Below are 14,148 nucleotides of genomic sequence, written 5' to 3'. Positions count from 1 at the left end.
GGTACCATTAGCATAAGAAGCACCAGTGGAAAAGAAATGAAACTAGTAGAACTGGATAAGTATTGGGTTGGCAAATAAGTTAGTTCGATGCGTAGTACAAGTTTACGGCGCTTTGCCTGTCGCTATTGTTGCGTTACCACACAACGCTATTGTGCAGTTGAAAGGCGACATTTCACATAACCTTTCATTTCAGTAGGCTGAATTTTCGTTCAGCCTACTTCAGTTGCATGTGTGTAACATATTTTTAGAAATGGAAGGAAATAATGTACATTACTGGCATATTTTGCTTTTTTATTTCAAAAAAGGCAAACAAGCTGTGGTGGCCCATGAAAAAATATGCAGCATATATGGGGATGGTGCCTTAAGAGAATGCGTATGCCAAATTCCGTTCTGGAGATTTCAATGTCAGTGATGCGTCTCACGCGGGTTGCCCGACCGAGGTTGATTCGAGTGTTGTAAAGGATATCGTCAATAAAAATCCATCACAAACAGTGTAGGAGATTGCTGCAGTACTGAACATATCCCATACAAGCGTTGAAAACCATTTGCACAAGCTTGGATATATTTTAAAACTCAAAGTTTGTGTGCCGCATGAATCGACTGAGGCCAATATGACTGCTGCATATCCATCTGTGATTCCCTGCGACGTCGCCAAGAAAACAACCCATTTTTGAAGCAGATGATTACGGGAGATGAAAATGAGTCATGTACAATAATGTGGTATGTAAAAGATCATGGGGGCACAAGAGCGAGCCGCCGCAAACAACCTTGATAGCTGGATTGCACCCAAAGAAGATCATGCTCTCTGTGTGTTGGGATTATAAAGGTGTTGTCCACTATGAGGTGTTACCGTCAGGCTGAACGGTTGATTCAACTGTCTATTGCTCACAGTTAATGTGACTGGCTTGTGCAATTAGCACAAAACATCCTGAATTGGCAAATCGGCAAATTTGCCACTGGGGGGGGCCTAGTGGCAAATTAAAGGAAGGCATGCCAGATCATATCAAAGCAGTTAGTGCATGTAATTTGAATCTGGATGTTTAAATTCTATTAGATGTTTCTGGTATGGAAATAGACTAAAACATTATACCAGAATTGATCAAAAAGACTGGAAAAAATGGGGAAAAGAGCAGCCATGTTACAAACAAAAGTCCTGATGTTCAAGTATCTGCATTCAGTAAGTTGCGAACACTTCTTGTTAACAACTACTTTGCGGTGGTAATGCATTTGGAGGAAATAGGAAATGGAAAAAGGGATGATGCTGCAATAAACATTTTCTTAAACTTTAAGAAAATATGTTTTGCAAGAAGAAGAATAAGTTTTTTGTTCAAATTTTAACTTATTCAAACTACTCTCACTGATTTTTAAAAGGGGAAATTTACTAATTAGTGAAAACAAATACCAAGTGGACAGTACCTTGAATGCTCTGAAAGAAATTAGAGAAGCACCACAATCTTTTGAAAGGAAATTTATAGATAACATAAATAGTATAGGTGTTGATAATAGTATTCAGATAATGCATACATAGATAAAACTTAACAAATGGAAGAATAATGTATTTGATAAAAAGATTTCGTGAAAATGAAGATCTGGAAGATTTTAGAATAAAAGAAATTAAAATTTTGGATAAACATTTAAGGAAATATTTTGATAATAATGAAGAAACAGTTTCAAGAAATTTAGTGAAAGAGAAATAAGAGTTGACAGTTTTGGGGGAAGCATTTAAACATTCAAGTCCTTTTTGAAAGAACAGTGAGTAATAAGAACAGGATTTCATTTCCCTCAAAAACTGTAGCCATTATACTAGATTGCATCATTGTATGTACAAGATTTTAGTCAAATGAGTCTAATAAAAGGGAAGTTGAAATCTTCAATGAATCCCTCCACCATAAATGACTTATTGATGATACATATGAATGGCCCTTCTCTGTAGGTTTTTTTTTTTTTTTTTTTTCTCTCAGATAAATCGTTAAGTAGTGTATTTATTTTGTTACCAAGTAAAGATGCTGGTGACCATATGAAGCCATTGTGTAAATGAGGTGTTGGGGAATACATTTTAAACTCGCATTACAGAAAAGGATATTTCTCTCTAATTATGTGCAATGTGTAGTAAAAAATAAAGAATGTATTACTTTGTTTTGTCATCAACTATTTAATTTTTGACAATATCACCTATAACAATATTTATGTAACTTGATCTCTTACTCTGAGAAGGCACCTATAAAGAGTCCGTAAGGATCGTGACACACATGTTGATCCTACCTTGCTCGCTGTTTTTCTGGAGTCCATTAAGATGCCAAAACTGGCCCAATTACATGAGAATCCACTGATTAAAAAAAATAATGGAACATACACACATACCACAGAGGATCAAAAATATCACCATCAAAGATATGCCTACTGACCCTTTATGGCTTGTTAACAAATGGCATAGGTACCTCTGTCCCTCCAAAAGAAGATAAAAACAATAATATACAAGTGCCCTAGAAGGAGTCCAATTTTTTCCTCATGAAGAAGAAATGATATAAACTGGCCATCCACAATTCTCTAAAACGGAAAAAATCCAAGCCTAATGAAAACAAAACCTAACTCAACAAAGGTAGACAAATGACTGCCAAAAAGAAATAATGAAAACATTTCTACAGTGGAGTTGTGGAGTCTGTCAAAACATCGAGGATATCAAGGCTCTCTTGCAGAAATATAAATCAATCTTCTTTTACCTGCAGGAAACATACTTCAAGCATAGTGACAATCTGGCACATTACATAATGTAGCTCATTCATAATGGCATGATGGGTGTGGACCTGGCCATTCCCCAGTTGCTGCAGGCAGCCATACCCCCCCTCCCCTCCCATTTCAGCCAGTCACACCAAAAGAAAAGCTTCCTCCATTTATCTTTCCAGGTGTCTACCAGATCCCTTGCTGCTTTGTCTTACTTTAGACATTCTGGTAGATTTGCAGCCAATCTGTCTTGAGGAACATAAATTATACATCAAGTATCATGAATTGAAGCAGTCTGGACTAGCAGAACATGCATCTCAACTAAACATGGGGTTCTGTTGGAAGAACTAAGCTTTTACAAAGAGCTGTTAGGCCTTTCTATACCACCTGAATTTAAACAGATCTGATGGCCTTTGGTTATCCTCTTTATGAGAAATATTATTGTATCAACCTCTAAATTCCTAATTATGTTAATATATTTATTTTTATTTTTTAATTCAGAATTTGCTGACCAACTGCTTGCACTGTAGTGGTGCTTTTAAAAATTAATTCTTCTATTACATATTAATTTTTTTTTTTTTTGCATTGTTAATGTACTAAGGTTGGCTTGGATAGGCAAAAATTTTACGTCAATCAAATTTATTTCCACATAAGTCTGAGTTTTTGTCAGAGGTTTCAGTTTGATCAGAAATTGACTAGAAACACTCAGATAACAAACAAACAAAAAAAAAATACCCTGCACATAGTATTTATTGACCTTGAAAAGGCCTTTGATCAGGTTCCACAGAAATTAATATGGTAAGTACTGAGATCACAGAAGGTCCCACAAGTGAAAAACGTACTGGAATATCACAACTAAAGTGAGAGCCCAACAGGAACCAGTGAAGAATTAGAAATTGAGGTATGTGAAGGATCGGCACTAAGTCTGCTTCTGTTTAACTTGGTCATGGACTGTCTAACAGTAGACATTCAACGACCTGCACCATGAAATTATTTTATATGCTACCGACATTGTTCTGATGAGCGATAACCCAGATTTGCAGTTAATGCTAGATAAGTGGAGGAGCTCTGGAAACTGGTGCTTGCAAATTAACAGTAAATTAGCCCTGACATTACCATCATATATAGCTCTTGTTGACAGACTGCCAAGAAGAGTCAATTCATGTTGAAGGGGAGAAAGAAATAAGGCGATGAACGAATTGGTCAACAACAACACGTGAAATCATGTTCTTTATAGGTAAAATTTGCCAACTGTTAAACAAGCAAAATAGTTATCACTTTAAAAACTACAATGATCATAAAAGAGAAGTTAATTATCTGATGTGTAATAATAAACAACTCATCCCACAATACGAATTGATTACCGTATTATCGGAATGGATTCTCCTGTTAACATGCGCAGAAGTGTTGAAGGGTCTCGTATCTGTGTAACCCACTTAAGAACGTTGACAGCTTCAAGTACTTAGGATCAATTCTCACAAAGTACAGCACCATCGATGCAGATGTGGAACACTGCATGAAATACTGGTTGGATGCAATGGAGAGAGCACTGTCCGGAGTATTATGTGGCAGAAGGATACCAGTATGAGTAAAGGGATATATATAAAACAGCAGTATGACCTGCCATTATATACAGTGTGGAATGTTGGCCTCCTAAGAAACAAGAACAAAAGTTACACGTCACAGAGTGAACAAATGGCATTACCATGCTAGATAAAGTGTGTAACAAACACATCTCTGGAAGCTTCAAAGTTAGATCTGTTACTAATAAAATAACTGATCTATGGTTTAGATAGTGTTCACATGATGAAGGAAGTAATGGAAATGTGTACAAAACCAAGGGAATGTGGCAGACTCCGTTTAACTTGGATGTCCCTTATGAAAAAAAAAGAAGAAAAAAAATCTCCAAACTGCCCAGTTAGGGAAATTGACAATCCAAAACAGAATATCCTGGCAATTACGGACCAGGAGCATTCCCCAAGTGAAATGGCATGGTAAGGACAAAAGAAGAAGAAAGTTTGAGTTTCCATACTCAGTCAGATCTCTCAGGATACCTCCTTGATGATATCATATTGCAGTTACCATTGCCTTTACTTTTAATGGGGATTTAAATGGACACAACATGCTGTGGAGTAGTGCCCAAACCATCATCATAGGAAGTATTGTTGAGCATATGCTCGACAACAGTAACATCTCCCTCTTAAACACAAGAAGCAACACCTTCTTCCATATGCCTACCCGAACATAGTTTTTTTTTTTTTAAGTTTAGTTGAGCTAAAACCAATTTTTTTTTATGAATTTTTCGACTTATTTTTATCATCCCATTCACATTTGATTTTTATATCTCTTTATGCTGCTTATTTATTACTTTATCTATTGGCACGGTATGACTATAGCTGTCCTTGTGCTGTTAAACTCAAAAGCAACAATCAGTCATTAATATATATTTATTGCTTTGTCCACAGCTGCTCTAAGCAATTCCATTGGCACTCCATCAGCTCCAGGAGATTTTCTTTTGGTAGTTATTCTATTGCTCATATTATTGTTCATTATAACGTTTTTCTCAATAAATTCTTTCCTTTCAAATTTCTTGTACGTGTTATATCATTTTATCTTTTTTTTTTTTTTCCACTTCTTCCATTGAGTTCCCCCCCCCCCTAAATTACTTTTTACTACTTTCCTAATCTAGGAATAAACTTACTTGTAACTACATTTGTCTTTTGAAACAGATCTCTTGTTCTACCTGTCTACCTGTACTGTTACTTTCTTCAATTTCCCTGATAAAGAAAAACATCTAAATCTTTTCTAAAAAAAAAGTCTCTCTGAAAATCTGCATTCACCTGTCCCACCTTTCTTTGTTTCCCTGAAGTTTAATTTTTCTTCTTCTATTGCTATCTGACAGCAATTTGCAATATTTCTTGATCATTTAATTAGATTCTTCTTTGCTTCTTCCTTTACTATATAGTTTGTTTATGTCCACAATTCTAATTATCTTCCTGTCCTATCCAGACTTTTTAATTTCCTTCCAACTTTTACTTTAAGTCAGTGATTCCCAAATTTTTTGGTTCACGGCACCCAAAGTCAGAATATAGGCCTACCTAACAGTTGCAGTGTGCAGTTGGTGCGGTTAGATTGGTTAAATTAAAAAAATAAATGAAACACGTATTTCAAATTCACAAACAATTTATGTAAAAAGTATAAAATAAGTACATATTTTGAACAATCAAATCATTGAATAAATAAATCATGTCCTTACTATCATCGCATCTACGTATCGATAATCCGATTCTAAAGCCATGTGGGCTAAGTGTCATTTCATTGAAAATATTTGAATATTTAGCAGCACCACCAGGGCACTGTAGTGGACAGTTGGGGAACCACTGCTTTAAGTGCTTCATTTATGATTTAAATCAAATTTAATACAAGCCTTTTGTTTCTTTTTAGTCCTTAATTTCAATTTAACTTCAATCATCATTAATTAATGATCCATTCCAGAGTCTGCACCAGGTATGTATTTGCTGCTTTGATAGCATTTTTCTCTTTTGTTTGCTATTAAGTGAAGCCTAATAACAAATAACACTTAACAGTGGACTCCCACAAGGTTCAGTTCTGGCCACTCTTCTATTCAGTTTGTATATTTCTGACCTTCCAAGGACAATGTCTAGAAAATGCGCATACTCTGATGATCTGTGCATGACATTCCAACACCAGAACTTCTGTACTATAGAGCACGTATTAAATAGTGACCTAGAGGATGATACCACTTCTTTCAGAAGTGGTATCTTATTCCAAGCACTACCAAGACTGAAACATGCTGTTTCCATTTGAACAGCAGCATTGCATGAGACATCTTAAGAGTGCCACTAAATGGGAACATACTACTGCAAAATTTTAATCCAAAGTATCTGGGCAGAACCCTCTCCTTTAACACCCCTACTGGCCATGTCATCTATAGACGTTCAACAAAATCTGGATATGATTCTGTTAACCTATTGAATAACATGGATAAGAAGTGCAATTTGGTCTCACTATTTCATCCACCACAGCCTGTAGAGAGGTTAATAGACATCTCTCCAGTATTGCTGCCAAACTCAGAACTAGAAATAACATATTGCATAAACATGCGGGAACAATGGGGGGGGGGCTTGTGCTCCAACATTAAGGACATCCGCTCTGGCCTAGTTTACTCAATTGCTGAATACTGCTCAGCTGTCTGGCTGAACAGTGCACACATTACATTAATTAATATTGTGTTGAATCAGACAATGCGTATCATTTCTGGAGCAATAAAGACTACCCCCATCATATTGGCTACCAGTTTTGAGCCACATACAACCGCCACAACTATGATGGCAAGACAACCTGATTTGTGAATATAACAAAATTTGCCAGAATACGCTACTTCCTATACACTTTGATATTGACAGCTTTCCATCACAGAGGCTTAAGTCAAGACACCCGCCTATTATAACAGCACAACAACTTGTCACTGAGGGCTATGATGCAAAAATACATGGAAGACAGAATGGATTGCCAAAGCCCTGGTAATCTGGCAGACTGTCTTTAACCTAAGCAGCCTTCCATCAGGGTTCGACCTACCTCGAAAAATATGGACCTCCCTAAATAGGGTTCACCAACCATGGTAGATGCGGAGCTTCCTTATTTACTTTGGGAATAAGACCAAACGCATCTTGTGACTGTGATGAGGATAACCAAACTATACACCAGATCACGTTTGACTGTCCTCACAGAGCCTACATGGGACCAGTAACTTACTTTATAACAGTTTCTACAGATGCTTTGATTGGCTGTCAAACTTAGACATTCAATTTTAATTTGATGCTTATTTGTATATTTTTATATGTATATATGACTACAGTGTCACTTCACACTATAGTATTCTTTTATGCATTTGTTGTCTTATATGTCATTTTTTTTTGTGTGTGTGTGTTGGCATATGCATGTATTCTTAGCCAAATGCTGGAAAAAAAAAAGGTGAAACCCATGTGTATAGTCTTCTTTTATGTTGTCAAAAGTAAGTGTTTACAATAAAGAATCGCCTGAAACTCCAACATCCTTTCTCCTGCTTCATTTTGTATTATATTTCCATGACTTTCTTTTCCTGTCAGTAGTTTCTATCTTCAGTTTTATTGAGGTTGTTCTAGTAAAATATTGTATGCTTATAATTGGGTTCCTGTTTAGTTCCTCCTGCTCTGGACTATGTTTGCTTGTTTTATAATCCACAGGCTTGAAAATTTCAAACTGTAGCAACAATTCACCATTTGAAAAATGCATTTATTTTTTTTGTCTTGTTTGACTAAGTTTTTACTTAAATTTGATATTAAAATTGCACTATTTAATTTTTAAACATTAGGTATGGAGTGCAGATAGTGGAGTAACACACAATCCTCCAGCTGACCTTGTTATGAAAGGACAAACTTGGTTTGTTGCCGATAATATGACCACAAATTTGTTAAACAGTAATGGAGAAGTAAGTGAAATATTACATAAACTATAGATATGATTTGAAGCTACTAATATTAAGTTGTAATTATTAAGTGCTAGGATGTAACTTTATGGTTAATCACATACATCCATCTTTATTTTACATATGCTTAGTGGCCTGTTATGGACAAGTAACTTACTTTCTTAACCTAATTTGGTAATTATAGATTTATTTATTTATTTCGTATCCAAACACAAGTAGTGCAGTAGTAAGTAAGTGGCAACATAATTTACAACAAATTAGGATACATTACAATGAGATCAGCTTAGATTTGGTAGGTGAATTATATATGAAAAAGAGTGAGGTTGAGAATTTGTGATGTGCAGGATTTGCCTGGTCTAAAGCCAGCCTGCTCAGCAATAAGATGGGGTTCGATTAGGGGTTGTAGCCTATTCAAAATTAATCGTTCATGGAGTTTAAAGAGGTTGCTGAGTAGTGATATAGGTCTGTAATTTTTTGCTTCAGTTAGGGTTTTCCCTGGTTTCAGAAAGGCCACCACTTTGGCACGCCTCCAGATAGTTGGTATCCTTAGGGCTCTGAGGCAAGTGTTGTATAGGTTTAATAACCACTCTTTAGTCCTAGTTCCAAAATTTTTAATCTGTTCATTACAGACATCATTAAGGCCTGCAGATTTTCTAGGTTTTAATAGGTTTATGGCAGCGTTGAGTTCAGTGATGGTGAAATCTGAGTTAATCATATTTTGTTCCTCACTGGGGGTTCTAAGTATCTTATTTTTTGTGTGTTTTTTAGTGAATTTTCCATTCAGAAGCAGCTGGTGAGCAGTTTGATTAGCGGTTACCTGCGGATACTCATATGGCTTAGTGAAATTCTTCCTAATTCTGTTGATAAAGTTCCATGCCGTTCTACTACTATGGGTCATATCAAGGGCTTCTATTTCTTTTTTCCATGAGGAATGCCTTTCCTCTGCCATCTTGGAGCATAATTTTTCTCCTGCTTGGATTGTCTCTTCTAAGAAGGGGTTGGTGTTGTAAAGTTGTAAGTAATCAACATACTGGGCTTGTATGTCACTGGAATGTAGTTTGTGCGGCATCCTCGGGGGGATGTGTTTGGTGGAGATTTTCCTCAGTATTTTTATGAATTCTGGATACTCTTGAGGGTTTGGAGGGACTTCTTCTATGGAGTGGTCAAGATCTTCCATGAAACCCTTCCAATTAGCTTTTTGGAAATTAAATTGTCTGTAAGGGACGGTGTTAGGCATAATTGCTGGGTTGAATTGAAGCATTATTGGTCTATGTTGAGTATGTGGAATCGGATTTAAAACCCTTTTTAACACAGATGTTGGATATTTTTGAGCTAACAAATATGAGGTCAGGGTTATAGCCTCGCTTCCATCTGCCACTGTTGAAAGATGCAGGGAGTTTTGGATTATGTATCAGGTTTAGAGAAAGGTTTTCAGCCTATTTTTCAACAAGTTCTCCATCTTCGTTGGACTTTGCGTAACCCCAGTTAACACTATGGCTGTTAAAGTCACCTAATACAACATTAGTCATGTATGCATTATTATTGAGGAGGATGTCAGGGAAGGAGAAAGCTTCTGGTGGTTTATAGACTGAGGTGATTGAGATATTTTTAAACGTGATCGTAATAATCTCAATGTTTCTGTTGTTCGTTGAGCCAATGGACGATGGGATCAAGTTCTCTTTTGTAAATGTTGCACTGCCATATTTATCGTGGGGTATTTCTTTGATAAGTTTCATGCCATGGGTGTAAGGTCTTGCAGCACCTTCTCCTCTGTGAGTTTCTTGCAGGCAGAGCACATTGCAGTCATTATCTCTGCAAGTATTTCAATGAGGAATCCCATTGATGAAATTGTATATTTGCAAATATCTTAGTGATAGATGAATTTCAGAGATGAAGATGTTAAAAAAAAATTACCACAATAATTTGCTATGCCTGTCATATGTTCTTTGGCCGGTTTTTCTTTTTTTCATTAAGAACCTCTCTCTCTTTCTGTGTTATTAGTTTCCCTATTCCAGCTAAGTGCTCCACAAATGCACATATAATTCAATTACACCCGTCATAATTTGTTTATTATTATGGGTTATTTTCTTTCAACCAGTTGATTTTTCCTTTTCAGTTCAATGGTAAGCATATATCCCACAAATCGTATGTTCCCCATTTATTTTTTATTTGTTATATTTTATTTATTTATTTATTTTTTTTTTTTTTGAGGGGAGAAGCATAATCCCATGCCAAAGGAGTTGCTCAAAATTTGAGAAAAAAGAAAAATTTGAATACCATAAAAAGGGGGGGGGGTTATCCCACATCAGAGCAATAGAGGGAATGAATGAGGAGGAAGAAGAATTTGTTTTGTGAGTTTGAAGTTGAATTGTGAAATGATTGTGACTAACTACTGCATGTATCTTAACAGATTTTTTTTTTTTTTTTTTTTTTTTTTCTAGGGGGAAAAGGGACAGGGGAGAGTCAATTTTGATGAACAATGCCCTTTTCACACTACCACAAATCATCTATCATCAGCCAAAGATAAGGAAACCTTCTCCTCTGTTTGACATCATCTGGCCAATAAAGCACATTTCCTGATTTTAGTGTTCCAATTTTCTTTTACAATGCACACTTGTGTCAGCACAAAAATTTTCAAGTTCTTTCTCTCTCTATCTTCCCTGCATGTAGTTAGAGAAGAGTAAGAGTCATAGCAGATATTTTATCCCCAAACATCACATGGTGCTATCCAGAATCACTAGCAACCCTTGAATATGGCAACTAAGCTGAACAGATGGACACCATCAAATCTGCACTTCAGATAGCCTCGCCAGAAATTGCATCTGAAACAAGCCTTCTGGAACCAATAATAGAAAATCTGAAGCCTAGATATCTCTTGAAAACAAGTAGTACGGTGGTAGCAATCGGCACATCCAGCATGCACAAAGTATATGAATTTTTAATCAAAAGAACACAGCAGTCAACTTCAGAATGGGACCCTTCTTCATTTCAACAAATCCCTATTAAGTGGGATCTACCTTACTAAAGTGGAGCCATTATTAGATGCTAACATATAGTGGAGCCATTATTAGATGCTAACATATAGTGGAGAATGTGGCACAATGCTCTACCTACCCCTACTATACGACACAAATTTTACTTTGAATTATTAGAGAATTACCAAATATTCTGTGATGAATTGTTCTTGCTTTTCTGGCACAGTTGTTGGTATAACAACTATGTTATACTAACTAGTTTCACCAACTGAGGCTGTTGGCATCTTCAGGGTACATAACTGATATAAGGCACTTAAAGCTAAAAACTGTTACAGACTATAAATCAACTGATTCCAATTATATTTGACAAAACAGAACGCGTACAATACATGCATAGAGCATGTATGATTTCACTTGTTATTTAGGAACGTTCTATAAGTGGCACTATAATTCAGTTCTTGTATGTTTACAGATCTAATGAGGGTGTTCCAGATCTCGGGCAAGATTAATCCTTGGTTCCTGTTAAGGTTTTGTACTGAATGAGCAACTGTTGTGGCTTCTTTAATAATTTGGGAGTGGAAATCCTCCTCTATGTAAGGAATGGTGCTTTTATCCCACTCTGTGATATGGTTAGTTCTTGAGAAATGAAAGGATAAACCCAATTTTTCTTCTCTATTGTTATTAATGTCTCCAATGTGCTCCCTTTGTCGAATCTCAAGGCTTCTTGAAGTCTGGCAGATGTACAGTCATACCCCGACTTACGCAAATCCGGAGTTACGCGGTTTCTTATATGTATGTATTCCCATCCTGCTTCACGCCTCACCACTAGTCGTATCTTTCAGGCGCCGGCCGCATTCGCCAGTGTCGCACATGCTGTGAACAAGCACTGATGTGTTTCATGCGGTCTCCATTCATGCACGATTTTTATAGTCTACAAACCTTGCGATTGTTTAATGTTATGCTCTTTATAAAAATTTTATCACATAAAAAATAATAATGTCATCCAAAAGAAGCAAGTCTGATTCTTCTACTGCTAGCAAGAAAAGAAAAACATTGACTTTGGAAACAAAACTCAACATTATTAAGGATTTTGAAGGCAGAATGAATATTTGTGAGCTAGCAAAGAAGTTCGATCTACAGGAATCCACAGTAAGAACAATCATAAAAGAAAGGTTTACAGATTTTGGAGGACATAGATTCTAACAAGGAACGAATTGTAGCCACAAGGCAAGGAATAAAAAAATCATTAGCTTTCTATGAAGAAATTTTGCATGACAAGAAAAAGACATTATGCCGTCAGACGAATCTATTAGATTTTATGAAACCATCGACATCGAAATAACTTTTTTTTTTTTATGTACGAAAAACTACAATTATGATTATATTTCTTAAAAAATATAGGTGTTTTTGTAAACCTTTGGTCCCAATTATATGTTTGTATATATAAATTACATGCAAAATTATACCCCAAGTTACGCGAATTCGACTTACACGCTTTTTGTTGGTCCCACCTACCGCATAACTTCGGGGTTTTACCGTAATTTAAACTGTACGAGCAGGGTATGTTGTAAACTCCAGCATATTTGAAGAAAGGATGGCCATCTTTTGAAGATCTTAAGAGTTGTCTAATCGTTTCTGTAAGTTTAAAAGTCACTCTTATTCTATGGGGTTTTGAGGAGTCTTGCAACTTTATTAGAAACTGTCCCCACGTATGGAATGACGATTGTAGAAATATACCGTGTGTTGTCCCATTGTCTTTGTGAGGGGGGGGGTCAGAGAAAAGTATCTGGTGGACGAGTCTCCGAGGGTAGCCATTCATGGTGAGGTTGCTAGATATCAGAGATAATTCATCCTGGAGATCTTGTTGATCTGTTATAATGCAGAAAGCTCGCTTTTTTAGCATGTGTACAATGCTAAGTTTCTGAGAAATGCAGTGGGAGGAGCTAAAGTGCAAATAACATCCTGATTTGTAGGTTTTCAGTAAACTAAGAGGCTGAGGTGGATATTCGTTTACTTCTTAATAAGAGTGTCCAAAAATGATAATTGATTATCTTTTTCAAGATATAGAGTGAATTTGATTGTATGGTGGTATTAATGAGTTGATCTTGTTTAAAAAATCAAACAGGCCCTTTTTTTGTGTGGTTCCAAACAATGAAAATATCGTCTATATCTCCACCATACTGTGGGTTTAGGGTCTACTTGAGATAAAATTTTACTTTCAAGATCCTCCATTAAAAGATCAGCACAAGATGGTGAGAGAGGGCTACCCATTGCAAGGCCAGTCAATTGCTGATATATGGTTTTATTCCATAAGAAAAAAGTTTGATGTTAAACAATGACGGAACAAGGAAGTGATATCTTGCAGAAACAAACTTTCTAAAATGTTGAAAACTTCTTCCACAGGAATGTTAGTGAATAGAGATGTAACATCCAAACTTGTGAGTAGGTCCGTATTGGAGATGTTGTTCAATTTCTCTACGAAATGTTGTGAATTTCGTATGTAAGCATCCGAATTATGGATGTGTTGTTTGAGGAGGCTTGCAAGGTGTTTAGATAACAGATAGGTGTGCGAGTTGATACCGTCTACAATAGGGTATAACGGTATTCCATCTTTGTGTACTTTTGGAGCACCATATAGTCTTGGTGTTAGTGGATGCATAGACTTCAGTTTTCGTTTTAAATCTGTAGGCCAGTTTACCATGCAACGCAAAAAATCATTGGTATCATTGTGATTCCTTAATGTTGGATCTGTGACCAGGACACGATAAACAGACGTATCTGATAGCAAGTTGCTAATTTTATCTTCGTAAACCTGGTGTTTAAAATCATCGTGCAGGTGCCCTTATCTGCTTTTAATATAATGATATATTTCTTTTCCTTTAAACTATACATTGTTCTTTTTTCCAGAGGGGGTGATGTTTGTGTTAGGAGTTTTTGAAGATGAGAGGATAATACTACTTTTTA

The 14,148-nt window shown here is 36.2% G+C and overlaps 1 protein-coding gene across 1 annotated transcript in view; it reads left to right on the top strand.

The window, feature by feature from the left end:
* Lam (Lamin) overlaps positions 1-14,148 on the top strand; it is a 170,709-nt gene that overhangs the window by 125,266 nt on the left and 31,295 nt on the right. Inside the window, exon 9 of the mRNA XM_090402545.1 lies at positions 8,096-8,212. Coding sequence (XP_090258671.1) covers positions 8,096-8,212 — 117 coding nt within the window. The remainder of the gene's footprint in view (positions 1-8,095; positions 8,213-14,148) is intronic.

This window comes from Typopeltis vanoorti, chromosome 13 (genome assembly GCF_054136105.1).
Source record: "Typopeltis vanoorti isolate ZY-2024b chromosome 13, IOZ_Tvanoo_1.0, whole genome shotgun sequence".
NCBI lineage: Eukaryota > Metazoa > Arthropoda > Arachnida > Uropygi > Thelyphonidae > Typopeltis > Typopeltis vanoorti.
The sequence above is the reverse complement of the archived record's forward strand: the minus strand, read 5'-3'. Positions and strand labels throughout refer to the sequence as shown.